Genomic DNA, 25,346 nt, shown 5'->3' with positions numbered 1-25,346 from the left:
AGGGAGGATTGTGGGGGAAGATGCATTCAGCAATGATCACCGCTGCACCGCCAGCCGCACAATGTCCGTGGAATGCCGCCACTGCCTCAAATGCTGACTTCTGCAGGCTGGCGGGAGGAGTGGGGGGGGGGGGGGAACTGCTTTTGATCTGATCGCCACTGCCAGCTACTGTGCGATAACCGGACAATGCTGCAGCCACCAACAATATGCCCCCCCCCCCCCTGAAAACGGCTGAGATTTAAATTTGTCCCTGCGTGTCATCACTGTGCACCGCCCGGCATCCTGTGCATGCGCAGCCCCACCGGAAACCTCGCAGGCACGACGCGATGCAAGGCAGTGCCTTGACTCCTGGCCAATCCAGTAAGCCTACAAGTGGGTGCAGGGGAGCGTAGGAGGGTCCTGCCCACCGCCATGTTATTTGGCGCACCGGGCGAGAGACAAAGGGGGCATGGCCCGGTACTGGCATGTCTAGTTGAAAGCAAAAGGTGTGATACTCTATAGTAGTTTTCTGTTGCTTAAAACAGTTATTTTGTTCCAAAATTGATTACAAAAACCCTTGTGCACGCATCTTGGAAATTAGGGGTATGATTTGTCTTCCCTTTTACTATGTATGTTCAGTCAATGAGGAAGTTAAAAGAAATTGGACCAATGGCCAACTAACATTTGATGTATCATCTGAGTTTGGGTAGTCTGTTCCCATCTCAAGCTATTTCAACAGATATTCTCTGGCATGATGATGGGTTTTAGATTCCGGAAAATCAAAAATGACGTGCATTTTAGTAGTTGTAACAAGCCAATTTTCTTGAGCTGAAAGCTCCTCAAATTAAAACAAATAAGAAAGCGAGGCAATTGCATGTAAGCATGATTTTGACTCAAGATCTGAGTGAATCTAGAATATAAAATGAAACACTACTTGGAAGTTTTATTTCCTTTAGTGCTGTCCCAGGCAAAACATGACCGGATGATTTTTTCTCTTATTAAATGCCCAAAGTAAAACCGTGAAAATCCTCTATTATGACCCCTTTTCCCTATTTCTCCTCTACTTGTTTTGGAATGGACCTTTTCACAACAAATCAATATCTGTTCCCTGTACAAATCAGCAGAGAGAAGCCACTTTGAAGTGAAAGGAATTAGCTGCTGCTAAGGAGGATCCAAAGGATCCTCAGAACTGAAGGGGTGTAAAAGTGGTAGCTAAAAAATGAAACACATTTAGAAATATGTAATTTCTGGAATTCATAGTAAAAGATATTTGTGTACTTTAAATGTTCAGTGCACTGTTTTGTATTATCAACTACCTCTAGACATGAAGCTGCTGTGCTCTGTCATCTCATGCTCCTTTTCATTAATGTGCAAACTGTTATACACTGGTTCACTGCATCCCAGAATCTCATGGAGGGTAAGAACCGTTGCACAGTGTGGGGCTTGGCAAATAGGATTAGATGAAATCTGAGCTACAACTGCGCCAGGGGAGTTCAAATAACCAGCAGCACCCAGGTCAGGCTGCCAACAGAATCAGATAAATCCCGTGTGGACGATTTGTAGCTCGACTCAGTTCTCCAGTCCTTCCTTTTGAGCCCATTCGAGTGCAAGTATTCACAGTGCCACAAATACGCAAAGGGGCAAATCTTTAAACTTACGCGAGGGTGCAGATTTGTTCGCCCAACCCAGCGGCCAATCGGAGTGACCTTGGAGGGAACTTTTTTTTTTTTGTCCCCCCCCCTACCTTTCCCTCCCTTCCCCTATCTAACCCACCCCCCAGCCCTAACTAAATCCCCCCCTACCTTATTTCATGGAGTTATGCCTGCCTCTGGCTGGCGTAACTTGTGCGTGCCACTGGCTCCCTGCCCTGGCACAGGCCGTTGTGCTGGAGCACTTAGCCCCGCCCCCTGACCGCCGTCACGCCTCCGGCCCCACCCACGGACTGTTGCACGCCCCTGGACACACCCGCGGCCCACCGCCACACCCCCGGCCAGCCCCTTATTCGAAGCCCCGGGACTTATGTGCGTCCTGGGGCTTGTGTGCACTGCCGAGCCTATGCAAGATAGGCTCGGCGTGCACAGGGGGAGGCAGGGGGAGGTTTTCAGGGGTTGCACGCGTATCTTATGCAGATTTGCAAGACATGTTGAGCATACTGAATAGTCTGAATTTATTTATTTATTTATGTATTCGTTTTTATATACCGTCATTCGGTTTAGCCATCACAACGGTTTACAGAATCAAAACAACAATCAGATAAATTATACATAGTTGCAAAAGAAGAAAACAATAACAATAATGATAGGTAGAGGAGGATGGTGGGGTGAAAGAGGGGGAGAAGGGAAAGATGTAAAAAGGAAAGTAACAAAAAGAGTATTAATTCATCTTAAAGGAGGGCTTCATATTAAATTTCTGAAATTGTAATACTTAAGGTTGATGCCAGTTGTAGTTACTGTTTTTTTCTTGTTTGGGTTTGAATGGTTGAATTGATTGTAGATGGATTGTTGTTAAGGATGATCATTGATGTAGACTGTATGGAAGAGGAAAGTTTTTAGTCCTTCTTGAACTTTATGATGTTAGATTGAGTTCTTAAATAAGGCGGTAGGGAGTTCCATTTTTTGGGGGAAGCAATGGAGAATGCTCTGTTTCTAGTAGTTGATAGTCGAGCATCTTTAATGGGAGGAATTTTTAGACAAGAAGTGTTGTTAGATCGAAGATTTGTTCTGGTAATTTGTGGAGTGATTTTTAAACCAGTATGTTTATGATGATCACCATGTATTAATTTGTGAGTGATGATCAGGATCTTATAATCTATTCGAGATTTAATAGGAAGCCAATGAAACGATATTAGTATTGGGGTGATATGAACATATTTTTTTGTTCCTGTTAAAATTCTAGCTGCTGAATTCTGAAGAATCTGCAGAGGTTTGATGCTTGTTGATAGAAGGCCAATCAGAAGAGAATTACAATAGTCTATTGTTGAGAAAATTACAAGTTACAAGACTGTTCTGAAGTCCATTGAATTTAAAAAAGGTTTTAAACATCTGAGAACTAGGAGCTTATGATATCCTTCTTTGATTTTAGTTGTTATGTGTATATTGTACTATGGATTCCTATCCATGATAATTCCAAGATTTCTGGAGTGATTGACAGGGTAAATAAAGTTGATTTGATTGTTAGTGGTGAATTGAGGTGGTGGAATTAAGTTGGGTTTTTTGTTCATGATAATTAATTCAGTTTTATCAATACTGATTATTAGTTTTAAATTTGAAAGGAGTTGTTTTAGTGCGTCAAGAATCATGGAAGCATCTTTGTATGTTTCATCAATGGATTTTTTTATAGGAATAAGAAGTTGTATATCATCTGCATAGAGGTAGTATGTTATTTGAAGATCATCTAGTAGTTGGCAGATTGGTAAAAGGTAATATTAAAGAGAGTGGCAGATAATGCAGATCCTTGTGGTACTCCAGTTTTGAGGTCAATTTTCTTTGATATGTTATTATATCTAAATACTCATATAAATCCAGGCAAATCCAAATAGCCAGACGTTAGCAGCATTGAACCTGAATGCAAACCAGGTCAAAAAGGGTTCACCTATCCCTTGTGTGACATACTAGCAATGCAATGGGCATCATGTGAAAATCAATTTGTTTTGCTGCTAAAGAGTCCAATTTGAGTATTAAATTCTTGATAACTGACTCTCCTTCTTTTTATTTTTGCTTATGTCTAAGAGTAAGGGGGTAGTTTGCTTCAGATTCCTAAGCTTCACTCCTTCATGGGATGAGCATATGGTGGTATCTCAGATGCATTCTGGTAGCCTGCTTTAGAGCCTTTTTGCCTATATCAGATTAGTAAAGTACTATATGCAATTATGCATTAAGGGCCTGATTTAAAAAAGAATTTACATGCTTGAAATTGGGTTTTAAATGCGTAAATGCATTTTACCTGTGTAAAATTGCTATATGTCATTGAATTGTCCATAGGATATTCACGTGTAAGTTCACTTTACACGCATAAATGGCTTTTGAAAATTGCTACGAAAGAATGTTATATTTACACATGTAACTCCTTTTAAAATGACCTCCGAAGGGAATAATATTAAAAAGATTTACACTCTTAAAAGTGGGTTTTGCACATGTAAAAGCACTGTACCTGTGTGAGTAGACTTGAAAATTGCTACAATATATACCATTGAATTGACTTTAGGTTATTTACCTGTAAATGTACTTTATGCGTGTAAATGGCTTTTGACAATTGCTATGATAGTATATTATATTTACATGTGTAACTCCTTATAAAATTAGCCCCCAAATGTTTTAGTTTTATGTGGGAAAAAAATGTATGTGTTTTATTTGTTTCAGTGGGAACACCATACTATATGTCTCCAGAACGAATACACGAAAACGGCTACAACTTTAAATCTGATATCTGGTCTTTGGGCTGTTTACTTTATGAGGTAAGTAATTGTGTAGTGGCTTTCAAATTTCTAAAAAAATTCCAACTTGCTTTGAAAGATTTTAATTAAGCAAGGAAGCAAGACATTTCTGTATAGTTAAGTTGCACCACATATCAAATCAGTACATCATGATGACCTTATATGCCTTAACAGCAATCATAAAGAGAAGACTTTGGAAAAATAAAAATTGAAGATTTTTGTTAAATTGGGTTATATTTTTAATGTTATTTAGTTGTATTTATAAAACTGCCTTTCCAAAACAGATTGCACAAGTTGGAATAATGGTTATAAACCGTAAAATACAGTGTAATCAGTATAAGAAAACTAAAAACACAAAGAATTAAACATTAAATAAAATGCCATCACTATACTAGTAAGCCAGAAAGCACAAAGTACTAAACATATCATAAATATGTAAACAACCAATACATAAAATGTTATGATTTTATATACTTGTGGCCTATGTACAGAATCTAAATATTTACATGTTTAGATACTCAAGGAAAATATTTGGTATTTGACATGATCTTTATGAAGCAAGGGAAGAAATATTGCTTTCAAAAGTTAAAGCAACACAACCCAATGCAGTATTTATTTCTTCGGCAACACACATGTTGCCACATCTGTAATTGACTCAAGGTATAACTTTTCAATTTTAAACCTTTCTGCGTATTGATGAAAAGATAGCTGTGTGGAGACCTTTTATCATTTTACATTTGCTATGATATGTACAAGTCTCATGACAACTGTGCTTCATTAATAAGCAGGCGCGCACAAATAATTCATTCGGAAGAATAAAAAAAAGTTTGCAATACACACTGGCAGTTAACGGTCCTACCTATAAGCTGGGCATTTCCTCATGGGGGAAGGAGTTTAATGGATCACAATATGAAACCTGGAAATCAATAAATACATTTTTTGCCCATGAGCCTCTGCTGCTTAAATGTATGTATTTCTTTTGATGTGGTATGACAGTTATAAACAACTAGCATTTCAATTTCATCAACCTTGGCAGTATTCAGAGAGCATGAATTCTGTACCAACATCTATTTTTTTTTTTTTATCAGTTTTCTAAAGAAATAGCATTTATTTTAAAAGAAAGTCTAGAGAGATGAAAAAGATTTACTCACTGTGCTGAAAGAGTTAACTTGCTAAGGAAACATAGAAGTCTACCACTCTTAAAATATTTGCCCTGCAAATCAAGTTTCCATTCTTGCCGGAAAGGTTAAGAAGTGTAGCATTTAGCTTCAGATTGGAAATTTTGTGCTTATTGGACTTAAAAGTCCAAGCCATGTAACTCCAAGGCCCTGACATTCCAGGCTCTCAGCGAGCAGTGCTAGGGTTTCTAGATGCCCTTCCCCCTTCCTTTCAAAACCTCATCTATTACCGCTGAACACTGGCTTAACAAGGCAGTGCTGGTGCATTACCTGGCCCAAGTCATTTAGCTAAATGGGTTGCTGATTATTCATGTATTATTTTTTTTTCTTTTTGAAAACTGTGGTTTGTATTTAAAGAAATAATACTGGTTCAGGGAGGTCAGTGAAATAACAATAATAAAAATCCTTGCTGGAGGTATTAAGCAGCCTGCGGGACTGTTGAAACATGGCTTGATTTTGACAACAGTTCTGTTTTGGGACATGGGAACTAAAAATTGGAATTGGTTTAAATGATGATCACATTTGCAGATTGAATTTTTGCTTTCTGAAAAATGGTCATCCAAATTTTTTCCTTATGTTTTTGAATTATATATATTCTTTTGTCTTAAAGTCTGCTTTATAATGACTAATAAGATTATCTTGAGAAGAACTTGGCACATATGTTTAAACAGCTTTATAGAAGGTTTTTTTTTATATCAAGAAAATTCTTGACCATCAGGAAACCTAAGTTTAATGGGGACTATTACATGCATTTTTTTTCAAAACATATTTCTGCACATGAACACCTGTTTCTCATAGGAGGTTATAATTCTGGAAATGGCATCTGTTTTAAAAATCAATTTACCTTTTTATTTTCTTACTGTGGGATTGCAACACTGTTACTCCATGAATGAAGTTCGTACAATGTTTTCACACTGTGATGTCATGGTGTTTACTTTTGTGATTGCTTATTTTTATATATATATATATATTAATGCCAACCAGTGTCTAGAGAATTAAGATATTAAACTTATCTTAGCTCCAGTCAGATGAATCCATAACAAGTAGGTTATGCCTCTCTATCAGGAGATGGAGACAGAGCAAACTGACGTCACAGAGTATATATATACTCCTGCAGTGGCATCAGCCTGCCAGTATTCTCTACCTCCAGCAGATGGTGGACGTGCATCTCCCTACAGGGGATTGCTTCATTTTAAAGAAAAGAAGAAATAAAGGAAAGAAAATTCGCCTCACTCTCCTGTGGTGATACCAAATGGTCCCTCCCCCAGTTGAGAATTCCTGAGGTGATTTCTGTGGTCCCTCCAATGAGTGCCTTGGTCTGGTAGCTGGTTTGGTCTTAGCTGCTTAAGCAGCTGAAAGTCAGCGGGTGCTGGAAACTGAGCGCAGTGGTGATGGCATTTGCCCTCTTTCCCCGCAGCCAGGTAAGGCTGAGCTCAGGTAAGTTAAAAAAAAATACAGAGATGTAAAAGGAGACTGTTTTGTAGCATAGGATCCTCTTCTTTTCCTGGTCTCCATGCTCGGTGCACCATTCTGATGTTCGTTCTGCTCTGTGGGAGGTCGAGGGATTTGGGCAGCCTGGTGGTTGAGCAGCCATTTTGGGCTAAGCCTCGCTCTGAGACATTTCACTGTGTGCCGCGAGGTAGGCTGCAATGGCTTTTCGTATGCTTTTCTTAGGCTACCCTCTACAGCAGTGATTCTCAACCTGTGCATCACAACACACCAGTGTGTCACCAAGCACCGGAAGGTGTGGCGTGTCTCCCGGTGCCCCTCTGCCCTGTTGTACTTTCCTTCTCCCTTTTTCCAGCCCCCATGGGCCAATTGGAAGCCTCCTTTCTTCCTAACCCCACTGCCCAATGGGAAGCCACCTTCAATCTTCCTGCCCCCACACAGGCCAATCAGAAGCCTCCTCCCTTCTACTTGCCAGTGGAAATAGAAGGAAGGGAGGAAGCCTTGATTGGCCGGTGAGGCAGGAAGAAGGGGCATCGCATAGTCTGAGGGTGGGGTAGGAGGAATAACAGTGTCGAACTCCGACAAAGCAAAGCTGCCACGGGAGCTCATCCACATGGCGGCAAAGAGGGAAACCCAACCCCAACCAAGAAAGGCCGCCACAGGAGCTCATCCCTGTGGTGGCGAAGAGGAAACCCGACCCTGACTGAGACCATCATGGGAGCCCATCCCTGTGGAGGCGAAGAGGAAATCCAACCCCGACTGAGGCCACCAGGGGAGCCCATCCACGTGGCTGAGAAAAAGAAGGCCCGCCAGAGTAAAGCTGCGGCAGAACTGGAGCCCATCCCTGCAGTGAAGGAAGAGGTTTTTGGTGAGAGTTTGTGTGTGGGGGTGAGAATGGGTGCCTGGGTGAGAGCTGGTGTCTGTGAGTGTGAATGGGTGCCTGGGTGAGAGCTGGTGTCAGTGGGTGTGAATGGGTGCCTAAGTGAGAGCTTGTGTCTGTAGGTGTGAATGGTTGCCTGGGTGAGAGCTGGTGTGAATGGGTGCCTGGGTGAGAGCTGGTGTGTGTTGGTGTGAATGGTTGCCTAGGTGAGAGCTTGTGTCTGTGGGTGTGAATGGAAGCCTGGGTGAGAGCTGGTGTGAACGGGTGCTTGGGTGAGAGCTTGTGTGTTTGGGTGTGAATAGAAACCTGGGTGAGAGCTTGTGGGTGTGAATGGGTGCCTGGGTGAGAGCTGGTGTGAATGGATGCAAGAGCATTTGTGTGTGATTGAGAGCTTGTATATAAGAGAGCATGTATGTGATTGAGAGACTGGTTAGGGAGGAGATGTGTTTCTGTGTGAGAGAGAAAAACTGGTCAGGAAGATGACTAGTGTGTGTATGTGAGAGAGAGATACTGGTCAGGAAGATGACTGGTGTGAGAGAGACCAAGACTGATCATGGGGTCTAATTGGGGGTGTGTGTGTGTGTGTGTGTGCGTGTGTGATTGGTTGGGGGCACTAAGGTAGAGGACTGTGAGGGCAGAGCTTCAGCAGCCCTTGCTGCTTCTGGTGAGTGCTATTGGCCTGGAAGGGAAAGGAGTAGGAGAGTTGCTGGAGAGGATAAGTAAAGGTGGCTTTTTAAATTTATTTTTCTTGATTGACTGCCATTTTAATTATTGGGTATTATGCGATGTCTGCTGTTTTGAAATATTTTATTGATGTTTGGACATGTTTTAATAATTTTTATGAGTTTTTAATTGTTGGATATTATTCTGTCAGCAGCTGTTTTTTAACATTTTTAGTATAGCTTTACAATTATTTCTGTGTGGGGCTCTATAGCAGCTTGGCTTATTCTGTTTGTTCTGATTTGGAAGGTGGACCCTTGATCCGGCGATGAGGGTAGCTCTGTCGTCGGAAGGCGAGGCCAATTACAAAGGTCGCTGGAGAGACTCAATGACGATCTGGATGCAGGCGCCTCCTGCAGGTCGTTTAATCCAGATAGCTGGCACCTTCAGCAGGTCGTGGAAATAGAAGCTGGCGCCTCCAGCAGGTCGTGAGAGCAAAGGTACCAACAGCCAGTCCAGGGATCAAGAGCCAGAACACTCCGCAGCCAGTCCAAGGGTCGAGAGCCAGAAAGTACCACAGCCAGTCCAGGGATCAAGAGCCAGAATCTTCCGTAACCAATCCAGGGGTCGAGCACCAAGCAGGAACGTCAGCCAAACCAGGAATCACCACACGGAGGAACAATCAGGAACTGCAAGCAGGAAACACCACCAGAGCCACGAAGCCAATGCAAGGTCTGAAGGCTCAGACCTTGCCTTAAATAGTATACAGCAGATGAAGTCAGCAGGAAGGAACCCCCCTAACTTCCTGTAGGGGTTCCTTTAAGGCCAGGCTCTTGCCGCCCGCGCGGCCCTAGGAGGTTTCAGGGGGCGTGGCTTAGCCGCGTCGAAAGGATGCCACGGCCATCTTGGAGAGCAGCAGCGCTGCCGCGGAGGCAGGCTGCCGATGCCGGCCCCAGCGTCTGTGCCTGGCCCTGCCGCCCCCGGTCACGGTTTGCCACAGCCGGCGGTCACAACACTGTTTTCCCAATAGGAAATGTATTAGTGTTTAGGGCCTGGTTTAATAGTTGTAGTGTTGCCTTTTCATAGATAGGGTTGTGAGTATGTTCCATAATACAGGTATAACTTTATGCGGGTTAGTTTGTGTGTATTATTGCAGATCCTGGGACTATGTTAGGTGTTATATTTCTCTTTCCAATTCTCCAGGTTTGCACTGCATGCAGAGTGGCTTTTTTTGTTTTCCATTCCAGTTTCTGTCTCCATATTTATAATTTGTGGTTTTTCTGTACTCGGTGAAGGTCAGTTCTGGGTGTGTGACCGAGGTGAGGTATTTTACTAGCATGTAGGCATTTGTATCCATCTTATTTGTTGTGTTTTCTCAATAGGATATGCATTAGTGGTAAATTACTGTCTTTTCATAAGGAAGGCTATGGTGCCTGGTAGTAAAGGGAGTTTGTTTTGTTTTTACTGAGATGTCATCAGAACCAGAATATCTTTTTTGTATGGTGAGTTGTACAGGATAATGCCCTAGATCTGCTCTGTACTCATTGCTGGGGATTGAGGGGATTCCTATCGATGCAGAGTGCATGTTTACATTTAGCCCCGTGACAGTCACATGTTCAGTGTGTCACGCATGTGAGAACCATCTGTCAGGTGTGTCCCGGCCAAAAAAAGGTTGAGAATCACTGCTCTATAGGATTATCAGTTCAGCGTGTGCATCTAACTGAGCATTGAGGTTGTGGGGTAGATTTTAAAAGGTGTGCGTGGGAGTAGATTTGTTCGCACAACCCGGCGAGAACAAATCTACTCCTGATTTTATAACATGCGCGCACTGCCGCGCACATGTTATAAAATACAGGGTCGGCACGTGCAAGGCTGCGCAAAATCGGCAGCCTGCGCGCGCCAAGTCACACAGCCATCCTTCGTTCCCTCCCGGCACCCCCCATCTTCCCCTCCCTTCCCCTATCTAACGCACCCCGCAGCCCTAACTTATTCCCCCCCACACCTTTATTTTACAAGTTACATGCGCACACCGGCCAGCTGCCAGCATGCCATGTTCCGGTCCGGTGACTAGTCCGGAGGCCACGGCCATGCCCCAGGAATGCCCCTGGCCCAGAACCACGCCCGCGGCCCCGCCCCGGAATGCCCCCAATGATGTGCCTGTCGCGACAAGCCCCCAACACGCCCCCCCAGGAAAGCCCCGGGACTTACGCGCATCCCAGGGCTTAGGCTCGGCGCGTGCAGGGGGTGGAAGGGGCAGCTTTTTGGGGGTTACGTGTGTAACCCTTTGAAAATCTGCCCCTGTGTGTCCAGTTTTTGGATGCTTAGTCGGGCCTTGTATTCCATGCATCTAAGTTAATCAGCTCCTTAATTGGCCGCACGCTTGCCTGTGCGGCCACGGTTTCATTGTGCGCTTAAGCTTACGGCACTTACGTTTTGGGACACCTAAGTTTTGGACACCTTGGCGTTGGGTCTCCTGGGTGTGAGTTGCCTAAGTGTTGGATGCCCAATTTTTGAATGACTAGGTTGGACACCTAGTATTTTTGAACATACAAAAAAAAATCCCCAGCCAACACTGCCTGTCATATTTGGGCATCTCAGCCAGGAGTGCCAGTACCATTTGGAGGCTCAGGAAGAATTGCCTACATCTGATTTCGCTAAGTCTGGTTCTTCCCAGTCGGATATAGGCCTAGGTACAGACAGCTCAGGTGGGGCGCCTGATTTTGGAACTCCCCTAACTGGTTCCTCAGTAGGGGATGGTAGCTCAGTATGAATGCCCCAAGTACCTCCTGGATTGGATGCATCTACCTTTTCATGAGTAGAGTTTTTTTCAGGGATTGCAGTCTTTCCTCCAGGCAAAATCTTCACTCTCTAATGTTTCCAGGATGGAGTCACAGGCCAGAACCTTTCCGGGACCTACTGTTAAGCACTGAAGTACTGCACAAGTAGCAGCAGGACTTCCTGAAGAAGGTCCAGATGGCACAGATGATGACACTGATCCTGACTCCCTTGATGATGGTGAAATTCCTCCAGGATTAGAATTGTATAGAAGTAAGAACATAAGAACATAAGAAAATGCCATACTGGGTCAGACCAAGGGTCCATCAAGCCCAGCATCCTGTTTCCAACAGTGGCCAATCCAGGCCATAAGAACCTGGCAAGTACCCAAAAACTAAGTCTATTCCATGTAACCATTACTGATGGCAGTGGCTATTGTATGCTATGGTTCATTCATAAAGAACTGCCAATTCTGATTTCCCAGACCTTGAAAATGCTTCCTCGGGCAGATGCTGTGATTGAGCCAAAGTAAAATCCCATTTTAGTTTCCTTGCATAAGGCCTCTTGCTTTTTCCCTTGATGGAAGTCATTCAAGAATTGATCGATCTTGAGTGGGGAGCCCCAGAGATTAGTTTCAAAGGGGGTCAGATTTTGGAATGCCTGTACCCTCTGTCCAGTGGCAAAAGAGCATTTACATTTTCCCAAGGTGGATCCTCTTGTGTGTGCAGTCTCCCATGTGGGCCACTATTCCCGTGGAAGGAGAACCGGCCTTGAAGAATGCGCATGATAGAAGGATTGAGAATATCCTTAAGCAAGCATTTCATGCTGTGGCAATGTCCTAGCAGATTGCTTCTTGTTGTTCCCTGGTGACTCGATCTTGTTTGCTTCTCTCTCAGGAGGTTGATGACTCTAGGGTGAACTCCAGGGCAGTTATGGAGCCAGCTGCTGCTTTTTTGAAAGATGCAGGTTGTGATTTGGTCTGCTTTTCAGCCAGAGGAGTAGCGTCCATAGTAGCGGCAGGATTCAGCTATAGCTGAGAAATTGGTCAGCCGATGCAACCTCCAAAGTTACCCTGATCAAATTGCCCTTTAAAGGCTCGCCATTATTTGGGAGTGAGTTGGAAAAATTGGTCAGTAAGTGGGGCGAATCTCAGGTTCCTCGTTTGCCAGAGGATAAGAAGCACATGCCATGCTCTTTTAACATGAGAGGGCATACTAGAGGGTCCAGGCATTTTCGTCCCTATAGAGGAATTGATCCTTCAGGGAACTCAACCTTTTGGTAGGTCTCAGTATTTTCATTCCCAACAGCCAAGAAGGGACACAGGTTTGGGTAGTGGACCCTCCTGACCCTACCAATGAAAGTTTGCTGACCCACCCCCGGGAACAGGAGATAGAGGTGGGTTGAGATCACATCCGATCAATGGGTCCTGGAAGTGATACGAGAAGGATATGAGTTGGAGTTTCACAGTACTCCTCGGGATGTGTTTATGGTGTCTCCCTGCCACTCACCACTGAATAAGCAGGCAATAGAAACTAATTGGCAAGGCTCCTCAGTCTGAGGGCTGTGGTTCCAGTGCCCATGTCTCAAGAAAATGTGTTGATATTCCATTTATTTCATTGTGCCCAAGAAGGAGGGCTCTTTTTGTCCCATCCTGGATCTCAATGGTGTCAACCATCATTGGCGGGTGACGCATATTCGCATGGAAACATTGCACTCGGTAATAATGGCCGTGCAGTCATGGAAATTTCTGACCTCCTTGGATCTGTCTGAGGCATACTTTCATATTTCCATCTGACTGAAGCATCAACACATTCTGCGGTTCGCAATTCGGGGATGCCATTATCAGTTTTGGGCCCTGCCCTTTGGTCTGGCCACCACCTCACGGACCTTTTCCAAGATAATGGTGGTAGTGGTGGCAGCATTGAGAAAAGATGGGATTCTTGTACACCCATATTTGGGTGACTGACTAATTCGAGCCAAGTCGCTAGAAGAGACCCGCAAGCTGATCTCCCTGTTGCAGAAGCTCGGCTGGGTGGTGATCCTGGCCAAGAACAGTCTTCAGCCTTTTCAGTTGTTGGAATACCTCTGAGTTTGGTTTGACATGAGGCAGGGCAAGGTTTTCCTTACAGAAGCACGCATTCAGAAGTTGATGAGACAGCTCTGTCTGTTATTGAACACACTGCGCCTGACTGTATGGTCCTACCTGCAAGTGCTTGGCTTAATAGCGAAGACCCTGGAAGTGGTCCCATGGGCGAGAGTGCATATGCATTCTCTTTAGCGCTCCCTGCTGTCTTGGTGGAACCCGCAGTCTCAGGACTATTCAATTTGGCTCCTCCTGCCAATGAACGTCTCCTTCCAACTGCAGTGGTGGCCGCAGATGGATCATCTATGCAAGGGAGATTCCTAGTGCCACCAGACTGGCTAGTACTGACAACAGATGTGAACCTCCATGGTTGGGGAGCTCACTGTTATGAGCTGGAATACAGAAGAGTCTCTCTGGAACATCAATCGACTGGAAGCCAGGGAGATCCTGTTTACATGTTTGCAGTTCAGCAACAGGCTGCAGGGTAAGTCGGTCTGAATAATGCTGCACAATGCAATGACTGTGGCTTACATCAATTGGCAGAAAAGAACCAAGAGCCAGCAAGTATCTCCAGAAATAGATCAGCTTATGGAATGGGCAGAAATGCATCTCCAGATGATCTCAACCTCACACATCGCAGGAAAAGACAATGTAAGAGCAAACTTTCTCAGCAGGAAGAGTCTGGACCCAGGAGAATGAGCTTTGTCAGATGAAGCATTTCAGCTGATTCTGACTTGCTGGGATACCCCATTCCTAAACCTCCTGGTGACTTCTCACAATGCGAAAGTTCCATTATTCTTGAGTCACAGAAGAGATCCAAAGTCATTGGGGATTGATGCCCTGGTGCAGAAGTGGCCAGTAGACAAGTTGTTATATGCCTTTCCTCCATGGCCCATGTTGGGCAGATTGATCCGAAGGATCGAGCGCCACAGAAAGATGGTACTCTTGGTTGCTCCGGATTGGCCCAGGAGGCCATGTTATGTGGATTTGTGGCAGCTCCTTGGGGATTCACCCCTTTGACTTCCAACACACAGCAACCTGTTAAGTCAGGGTCTGGTTCTTCATGAGGATCTGACTCGATTTTGTCTTATGGTATGGTCCTTGAGAGGGCTCGATTGCTGAAATGGGGATACTCAGTGGTGGTGATTTCCACCTTGCTTAGGGCTAGAAAGTTCTCTACTTGCTTGACCTTTGTGTGAGTTTGGTGAGTATTTGAGGCCTGGTGGGAGGATCAAGGTACTCTTCCTCATTCGACTAAGATTCTGCTCATTTTGGAATTTTTGCAGGATGGTTTGAATAAAGGTTTGGCCCTTAATTCCTTAAAGGTACAAGTAGCGGCTCTCATCCTGTCATCTCATCCTGATGTGGCTCGTTTCCTGAAAGGAGTAAAACATCTTCATCCTCCCTTGCGGTTTCCAGTACCCTTATGGAGACTAAATTTGGTCTTGCATTTCTAAGCAGGTCCTACGATTAGATTGATGCGTACCCTGTCCTTGAAGTTACTGACCTTGAAAATGGTGTTTCTTGTGGCAATTTGTTCTGCACGGACAGTTTCCGAGCTGCAGGCCTTGTCTTGTTGGGAGCCATTCCTCCGGGTGACTCCAGGGGTGATACAGCTACGTACTGTTCCTTCATTTTACTGAAGGTGGTCACTGATTTTCACTTGAATCAGTCCATCTCCCTGCCATCTCTGGACAGAGAGAGAGATGTAGAGGAGTATCATCTATTGCGATCCTTGGAAGTCAAGAGGCATATCATCTGGTATCTGGAAGTTACTGAGCCCTTACATAAAACAGATCACCTGTTTGTCCTTCATGGCGGTACTGAGCAAGGAGAGCTGGCTTTGTGGGCTACAATAGCTTGCTGGATTAAGGAGGTAGTCATGGCAGCATACATTGATGCTGGCAAGCCATTACCTAGTCAGGTTAGGGCTCATTCCACTAGGGCTCAGGCAGTGTCATGGGCAGAAGTTAGATTGTTGTCTCCTGTTGACATTTGCCGAGTGGTGATGTGGTCTGCCTTACATACCTTTTCCAGGTTTTATCGTCTGGATGTGCAGACCCAGGAGGACACAACCTTTGCACATGTGGTTTTGACTGGACTGCGGGCAGCCTCCTGCCCTATTTGGGACCAGCTTGGGTACATCCCACTTGTTCTGGATTCACCTGACTGGATGCTAAGAAATGAAAAATTACTACTTACCTGATAATTTCCTTTTCTTTAGGATAGTCAGATAAATCCAGCTTCCCTTCCTTGGTTGCCGAATGTTTCTGGTATGGTCCTCCTGTGTGACTACTTGTTACAGGGATTACTGGCAAGTGTTAGTACAGTCCCTAGACTAATATTCCTACATTCTCAGTGTTGCCTGTTTGCCGAGTATTGAAATGGTTATTTGTTTTTAATCAGGTTTTTTGCTAGTCTGTCCACAGTTGCTTTGCAGAGAATTCTGGCAAGCTGTATATATACTGTGATGTCAGTTTGTTCTGTCTCCATCTCCTGGTAGAGGTGCATAACCCACTTGTTCTGGATTCATCTGACAGTCCTAAAGAAAAGGAAATTATCAGGTAAGTAGTAATTTCTCATTTAAACACTTACGAACTTACTGCACGTATTTGGGAAGAAAATACATTTCTGAAATTTGAAAAGCTGCACAAATATAATCACATAGCTACATAGTAGATGACAGAAGAAAACAAACAGACCATCAAGTCTGCCCACTTATTCTGAATGCAGTGCTAAGCATTCATCCCAGAGTGCGACTACTTGCAAGATTTCTCCTATCTAGGACAGTTCTCTTTGTCTTTCTCCTTGGTACTCTACCACTAAAACATAGAAACATACAAGAAACAGAGAAATGATAGTCGAAAAGGACCAATGATTAATCCAGTCTATCCAGCAAGCTTCCCATGGTAGTATTTAGCATGCTGTGCAGGTTACCCCCATGTATCAGTCAGTTTTGCTTGACGTGCTTTGATTATGGATTTGGTCAAATAAAGTCATCCTGTGTTTTTTTTCTTTTCCTTAATGTCTGCGCATCAGTACCCCAGACTGTAAAAATGTCATAGCTCGTGTTGGTGTCTCTGAATCCAAATTCCTCTTTCCTTCCACCAGAGAGCGATGTTGCATTTGCATCAAAAACACCAAGACTTATTGGTTAAGGGTAATAATCCCATGCCTTCTGTTAAGGGTAGTAACTGCTGCTCTGTGCAGGTTACCACTTGCTTATCAGTTCCCCAGACCGTAAAAGTTGGGGCCCTCATTAGCTGCTGTCTAAATCCAATTCCCCTTTCCCCTTTCTGTTAAAGCAGAGAGCAGTGTTGGAGTTGCATCAAAAATATCAAGGCATACTGGTTAAGGGTAGTAACCGCAGCACCAGCAAGTTACCCCATGCACATTTTCTTTGTTTCCTTTAGGACTTGGGAGTAGAAGTAGTCCTGTGCTTTTTCCTTATGTCTCCATAACAGTATCCCAGACATGGAAATCGGGGCCCTCTGTTATCGTCTCAATCCAATTCCTCTTTTCCCTCTGCCATCTAAGCAGGGAGCAATGTTGCAGTTGTATTAAAAGAATCAAAGCATATTGGTTAAGGGTAATAATCTCCATGCCTTCTACTAAGTAACCGCTGTTATCAGCAAATTACCCCCCCCCCCCCCCCCCTGCACGTTTATCTCATTTCCATCCTCTAGCCTTTAGAGGTCCACCATTCCATGCCTCTTTGAATGTTGGATAGAAAAGCATATAAGATCCCCTCAATTCACTCTAGCAACTATCTTTCCCATGCTTCTGTAATGGAAATTTACACTGACACTCACTCATTAAAATAATTCAGTCTGGTCAAAATAATCATGAGTATTGAATAAGCTTAAGACACCAGTAAACTTTTTTTTCTAAGGATGACAGACTGAGGCTTAACATTCATCTAAGAAGACTAAAAGTGCCAGAAAACAGTTTGCACTTGTCTGGAAAATTGAAGTAAAGATTACTGCCTGCTCACCAATGTTTCAGTTTCCAAAGGAAGTTTAATCAGGCTATGAAGCTTATGAATAGCTGTTTAATACTCATCAAATGCACAAGAAAACCAATGCACCCAAAAGAGCTCTCCCATAGAAATACAAACATCATTTGACTTACACTAGATTTTCTGCATTTCACTGATGAAGCTTTTTATTTTGCACTGAACCATGAGCACCCACATCCACAAGAAAAAAACTTGGGTGTAGTGGACATTTTTTGATCACTTCTTAGCATGTTTTATGAAACACAAAAGCATTTGTTTTTGCTTTGTCCACCCACCTGTGACAAATTTCACAGGCATCATGTAATGGTGGGCAGGCAGACAAACAGAAAAAATATTTCCTTGGGGAGCCACTGGTGTGGGGTTCTCCAGGCTCTGTCAGCAAAAAAGCAGTGGAACTGCCATCAGCAACAGTACTGAAGAAATTCCCTAAGCGCCCCACCACCTAAAGAAGAGGAGCAGCTAAGAGATAGGGTCAAAGATTCCCATCAGGAGAAGAAGAGGAGGTGCCACACATATCCACACCATCATCTGTCCATCCACAGATCCGGTCCTAGAACTAGGTAGCCACCTAGAACACCAGAAATGTGGGGGTGGCAGCCTTGTGCTTCATTGGCACTACTGATATGTAGAAGCAGCACTCTGACTTTTCTTAGTGGCCAGACCGTGGCAATTGGGTATCCTTCTTCCCGCATAGAATAAGATGGAGGACCAAACCAGACATGGGAAACTCCGTGACAAGTGAAGGTTGGTCAAAAATTCTTACAGTCAATAGTATTTTTATCAGATTATGAAGTGCATAATTTATTGAAACTTGAAAGTATCGATAGTGCATTTATAATCTGTTTTACATGGTCCCCCAAAATGGAACCATGTTTCAAATAACTGCATCGGTGGGGGGGGGGAGGGGGATCTTGAACTGAGCACAGTCGGTTTCAACATAGACTTAGAGTGGCTGCAAGAGAAACTATGCCATGGGCCCATGAAAACGGGAAGAAGGAAGCCCAATTGCCCCACTGGAATGAGCAGGACTAGGCATTGGCCCCACAAGTGGCAAAGTACTAGCTGTGTGGCACAGGAGCAGCATCTGTACTCGCCAGGACAGCGCAGCCTTAGAGAAGAGCAAGAACTGTGGCTAGGTGTGTGTGGCCTTATGGATGAACCTCACAGACAATAAGGAACAGTGGCCAAGCCTGTGTCGTGGAAGAGGAAGAGGAACTTGAACAGCAGACGGGCCCATGCAGCTTTACAGAGGGGAAAGAACAGTGCTGGGCCTGCATGACTAAAGAGAGGAGTAGACACAGCTGTGGAAGAGAGAGGAGATGTCCTGATGCTGTGGGGACCCAAGGAGGAGGATGAGGATGCTTGTACTTCCTGGGGGAGAGAAAGAATGAGTGTTTGTGTGTGTACGTGAAAGAATAAATCTGTGTGAAAGCAAGAGAGTGTGTATGTGTGTGGGAGAGAATGTGTGTGACAGAGCATGTGTGAGAGTGCATTATACGTGAGAACGAGAGAAATTATGTATGTGAGAGAGCATGTGTGAGTGTATATGAGATCATTTGGGAGAGAGCATGTGTGTGTGTATGTGTGAGTAAGCAATTGTGTGTATGTGAGCGAGAAAGGAGAAAGTTTGTGCGATCTGCCTTCCACTAATCATCCATACTCTGAGTGACTGAAAATCAAAAGTTACCAAGTATGGAGAGCAGAGGATTTTTTTTTTAATCATTATTTTAATTATTGAATGCTATTTGACATGTCTGCTGCTTTGAAATATGAGGTTTTAATTATTGGATGTTATTCTGTTTTTAAGCCGTTTTGAAATATTTATTTTCTATTTGTTTGGTTTTACAATTATGATTAACGTTTTATATTTCTTGATTTTATTGTTTTATGAGGAATGATGATGTTTCTGTTTTTCCATGTATGTTGCTCTGCATACAGTTTGGCATGTTGCGTTTTTTAGTTATGGTTTCTTTATTCTGTATTTGCTGAGGGACCCTCTGTGTTCTGCATGGGTAACTCAGGTAAAGTACTCTGTTAGTGCGCAGTTTCTGTGTAGAATGTATAATAGTCTGGCTTTCTGTTTTCCTAATAGGAGATGTATTGGTGTTTTAGGTGCTGGTGTAATATTTGCAGTATTGCCTTTTCATAGATAGGGTTCTTAGTGTTTGAGTGCAGGCAGTGAGCACTGTTCTGTTATTTATTTATTTTTAACTTTTATATACCGACATTCCTGTATAGCATACAAATCACACCGGTTTACAATGAAACAATAACATCGCATGAGAGCGTCACATGGAACAAATAACAATGTGTGAACTTTGAACAAAAAACATCGCAAATGTGCGTAACATTGAAAATAAGAGGGAGACGTTGAAATAAAACAAGGGAAAAACAAGTAACTAGATAGGATGTGGGCTTGAAGTAATCTGTAGAGCTATGTGATTTTACTCAAAATGGTTAATGGATACTTAGTCAAAACTTGAAAACTTGAAATACTTAATAAATACGATAAAGCAAGTTATGGGATATTTACTGAATTTTAATTGTAATTCACTTTACTCTTGGCTTTCTGAGGGCCAAACCCATACCCAACATGTTACATGCAATAAGCCTAATACCATATGGGTTCAAAGTGGTTGACATCACAGCAGTGCATGTAAATATAATATACATGTTGTAAGTGATATTTTTATCTCAATGTCTTTTTTTTTCATGTAAAATCTGTTATTATAAATGCATTCATTCAAAACCAGTGGGGTAGATTTTTTAAAAAAGCGCGATCGATTATAAGATACGCGCATAGCCGTGCGTATCCTCTAAAATCCTGGATCGGCGCGTGCAAGGCTGCCTATTTTGGGCAGCCTGCACGCGCCGAGCTGTGCAGCCTGCCTCCGTTCCCTCCGAGGCCGCTCCGAAATCGGAGCGGCCTTGGAGGGAACTCTCTTTCGCCCTCCCCTCACCTTCCCCTCCCTTCCTCTACCTAACCCACCCCCCTGGCCCTATCTAAACCCCCCCTTACCTTTGTCCCTAGATTTACGCCTGCGAGAAGCAGACGTAAATCTATGCACGCCAGCGGACTGCTGGCAAGCTGTCTTCCGACCCAGGGGCTGGTCCAGAGGCCTGGACCACGCCCCCGGTCCGGCACCACGCCCCCGGTCCCGCCCCCGAAACGCCGCATCATCCGTTCCCGCCTCCCCTGACACGCCCCCTTCGAAAAACCCCAGGACCTACGCGCGTCCCGGGGCTCTGCACGCGCCGGCGGCCTATGGAAAATAGGCACGCCGGCGCGCAAGGCCCTGCTCGCGTAAATCCGGGCGGATTTATGTGAGCAGGGCTTTTAAAATCTGCCCGAGTGTGTGATGGATACTTGGCTTACTGTTTATCCTCAGTGGAAAAAAAGAACGTGTTATAAGCACGATAGGGAGGAAATATGGATGTATGGCTAATTTTCACCTTGAATTTCACCATGAATTTCCTGTCTCATAAAATGACAGTGCTCACTAGTCTTCAGGTAGTATGGTGGGTACACATTTGCATTGTTGGAGAGGGATGTGCACGCAGTACAGTGAAGATAAAAAGATTTTTTTTGGCAGATTAAATGTATTCTAGAATGCAGTAAGCTGGAAAAAATATTAGCAAAGGCAATCAGAAAGGGGTGTATCAAATGGACCCCACTTTGGCGGACCATTTTTCTTTGAGGATGCTGTCAGTAGTGTTCCACTTCAACACAACCATGTGGTGTGCGGTTTGTTTGTTTTTTTTCTTTCAGCTGATGTCTTTCGTGTTGTACTGTCATGAGAATAATTCCGCAGAGATCAAAATAAGTTTCAATTTCTGCTGCAGGCTATGACTTTTGCCTACTGTATTTCTAACAAGATGATCCATTTTTAACAGAAACAACAATTTGGATGTAGTTAAACCAAGTCATACCATGTGGTACTCAGTTTAAATGGCTACCTGGCTCTTTGGCTGCAATTGTTCTAATCAAAATATCAAAAGCTAACCCAAATGCAACTTCACAACCCCCTTATTACTAATACACTTAAAATGACTGATGTCTCTGTCCTTGGGCTGAGATTCATGGGCTTGATGGAATTTATAAAGGTTCCTTTGAGTTTTAGATCATTGACTATAACAGTAGAAATAGAAACAAAAGAACAGTTATATGTCTTGACTTCATTAAAGGTCTAACTTGGCAGCTGTACCAACCTATATATTGTAGCTATGTACAAGAATTTTAATCTAATTGTGGAGGTAGAGGTATGGAAAACACTAACATTTTGATGTGGAGCTTTTTTTCCCCCCACTATGCCAATTATGTTTAGTAATTATATTCCTGATACAGTACACAATGGGTTTATTTATTCTTATGTAGCTCTCTACATACACTATCTATATATAAATATATATGCACATACTAAATATTTTCATTATACATAAATGAAAATATGTCATTACAAGGGATATTTACTTATCACTTAAGGCAGGGGAAGACAGTCATCCTGATTTTTTTGTTGGTTTGTTGGTTTTAAAACATCCGTTGCTGAATAAACACAACAGGTGAGAATCAGAGTTATACAATAAAGGAAAAGAAAGAGTACATTTTGTATTCTTTTTAGAAATGGCCAGTTGTCAGTTCATGCATTCCCTCAGTATTATATACGCTTGTATTTATGTATAAATGAATGTATGTGCATGTGTGTGTATGTATACATACATATATAATTATAGGTTATTCAAATTGTTATCCTTGTTGCACTAATCACCTGCAAGATGAATATCTTTAACTATGTTGAAACTAAATTTGAAAATGGCTTTAAATAAGTTGCATTAGATGAAAAATATCCCAGCTAAAGATAAAACAATTAAATCTGATGAATAAAGTAATCTAAAGCTGATATTATTTGTAATGCCATCAGCCCTCGATCTCTAGTTTAAGTGCCTAGGCAATCAGTTATACTTTTTTCCTATCTTCAGATACCGGAGGACTCAGTGCTTGAATATCAAACAACATTTATTAGAATGATGAAACAGTTCAGCACTCACTCAGACAGCAGTGCAATAAACATATAATACACGGTGGACACAGAACATTATTTCATAGTCTTTTGATACGGCAAGCATAAAATGTTTAAATTATTATATGATTCATGGTGGTGGATTTCCTGTGTTTCCAGCCAATAGTATTGTTTTGGTTGTGTTATTAATGTTAGTTTGAGTGGAGATTTGATGTACACTATTTTGATTTATTTTAGAAAGGTGGTATAGCATACCATTAAATTACATTTTAACTAAACTTGAGTTTTTGCAAAGATGGAAAAAATGAATATTCAACCTTTTTCCAATAGAGGTCAATTTTTCCTGAGGTGGTTGTACTCAGGATTTGTAACCTAATTTTCAAAGGGATAAACTCCCCATGGCAGCACCTCCGGCAGTGTTTCTTTATCCTGTGTGCTTAACTGGTGCAAACTTTGCAGTGTAAAGTAAGGTAAACAGGGTGCAGGGATTTCCAAATGAAAACCCTGCATGTACTGTTGGGGATCTGCCCTAACCCCTTCCCCCAGTGCCGCCCCTGTCCTTGCAAGGAAAATTATGGACATTATTGACCTGCAGAAAATTCTTTTGAAAATTGTCTCCATAATAATATGATCCCGGGATTACTCCAGAAACACCTCCATTTCCAGAAATAGTTTTTTTCCACAGCTTTGTACCAACAAGATACACATTTAGCAAAGCCTCTGTTCCCACACAGCAGCACTGTTTATATTTATAAGGCATGATATGTCATTGTTAGAGGATGTCTGCATGCCTCAGATCTGCTGACAGGCATAAAGTTGATTGCATTCAGCCACCTGAGAAATGTAGGTATCCTACAACATACCCTGATGTGCCTTGTGATTTTTTTTTTTCTTTAAAGCAAAGAAACACATTACAGTACCTTGTGATTTTTTCACTTAACTTTTCTATGCTACATGCCAGTGCTGTGACTTAGGAATGAATAGGCATATATTGTTAGGAAACCTAGATACCAGTTCAATTCTCTGCCATTTTGTGGTGCAACCTTGAGCAAGTCAGACAACCTTAACATTGCTCCAACTTAGCTTTTAAGCTCTTTGGAGTAGAAGATGATAGATGTGTACATTGTGAGAGTAATTTACAAAGGCATTTCCACTAGTATAAGAGAGCTCTACCCATAGAAATGGATTCTTATAAAATTGACCATCCAGTATGTGGGTAAGCATATACTTAAATGGCATGTACACAGGTAAGTGTACCTGGACTGAGTGGAGGTGTTCCTAGGGTCAAGGTTGAGAAGCAGTTTCTACTTGTATGCATACTTTTGCATTTTCAAAAGTATGCACTTAAAAGTTCCCAAAATATTTTTTCTGCCTACATAATTAATAGCTAGTGTGCACGTAATTCTGGTGGGATACTTTTCACAGTAAACTTACACGTGTTAAGTTTGCTTTGGAAATTGGTGTAACAGTTGCTTGTATGTATGTCTGCTGTCCAATTTATGTGGGATTTAACAAAATTATCCCCTGAAAGTATCATTTGTAGTTATGCCGCAGTGTGGCCTCAATTATGCAAACCTCCTGAGCTGCATAGTTGCATGAACATCTGCAGATATTCGGCCTTCTTTACAGGAGGAACTGGCGAATGCTTTCTTGGTGCTGATTCCTATCCTTGTCCTTTTTTAGCTGACACGTAACTTTCAGAATTATGCATGTACATTCCATGCAGGGAAGGCAACCTTCTGTTCTGTGAACACCAGTACGCTTAGTTTTCAGGAAATCCCTAATGAAACATAGAAATGACGGCAGAAGAAGACCAAACGGCCCATCCAGTCTGCCCAGCAAGCTTCACACTTTTTTTTCTCTCATACTTATCTGTTTCTCTTAGCTCTTGGTTCTATTTCCCTTCCACCCCCACCATTAATGTAGAAAGCAGTGATGGAGCTGCATCCAAGTGAAATATCTAGCTTGATTAGTTAGGGGTAGTAGGGGTAGTAACCGCCGCAATAAGCAAGCTACACCCATGCTTATTTGTTTTACCCAGACTATGTTATACAGCCCTTATTGGTTGTTTTTCTTCTCCCCTGCCGTTGAAGCAGGGAGCTATGCTGGATATGCTTGAAGTATCAGTTTATTCTTCTCCCATGCTGTTGAAGCAGAGAGCCATGCTGGATATGCATCGAAAGTGAAGTATCAGGCACATTTGGTTTGGGGTAGTAACCGCCGTAACAAGCCAGCTACTCCCCGCTTTGTGAGTGTGAACCCTTTTTTCTTCTCCCCTGCACAGGACAAGCAGGATGGTAGTCCTCACATATGGGTACACATCAAGATGGAGCCCAATCACGGAAAACTTCTGTCAAAGTTTCCAGAACTTTGACTGGCCCCTACTGGGCATGCCCAGCATGGCACTAACCCTGCAGCCAGCAGGGGTCCCCCTTCAGTCTTCTTTTTTCCGCGCAGCAGTAGCCTCGCGGTTTAGGAGCTCTGAAGACGTGAGCATGATGTCCTGGCTTGCACCAAATGTGCCCTCATGACACCAATAGGTCGCAAAGCCAGAATGGAGAAGATGGGACTCCTCTTCCATGCTCACACCCGACGCCGTCCATTGCATCGACGTCATCAGAACCGGCACCGTCGAAGTCGCACCAGCATCGACCACCGTCCGGTGACCATCCGCCATCGACGTCTTCACGGCCATCGACTCCCGTTACTCCCCCTCAAGATCGAGGGGATTGTAGGGAGAAACATCGCCATCAGCATCGTAAGTCTCGGACCATCGAGGGAGTGAAATCATCGACCGAGCCACCGTCCGAGCCACCATCGAAGAAGCCCGTCCAGGAATGGCACCGACCATTCCTGTGACAGGGACATCGAGGT

General features: G+C 43.3%; 1 protein-coding gene across 3 annotated transcripts in view; it reads left to right on the top strand.

Annotated features, from left to right (window-relative positions):
* NEK6 (NIMA related kinase 6) overlaps window positions 1–25,346 on the top strand; it is a 505,633-nt gene that overhangs the window by 444,451 nt on the left and 35,836 nt on the right. For all 3 annotated transcript variants that reach the window (XM_029612256.1, XM_029612255.1, XM_029612257.1), the window contains exon 9: window positions 4,338–4,432. In XM_029612256.1, the coding sequence (XP_029468116.1) occupies window positions 4,338–4,432 (95 nt within the window). The remainder of the gene's footprint in view (window positions 1–4,337; window positions 4,433–25,346) is intronic.

Source organism: Rhinatrema bivittatum, chromosome 8, assembly GCF_901001135.1.
Source record: "Rhinatrema bivittatum chromosome 8, aRhiBiv1.1, whole genome shotgun sequence".
NCBI lineage: Eukaryota > Metazoa > Chordata > Amphibia > Gymnophiona > Rhinatrematidae > Rhinatrema > Rhinatrema bivittatum.
Note: the sequence above shows the minus strand (reverse complement) of the source record. Positions and strands in the feature narration are given on the sequence as shown.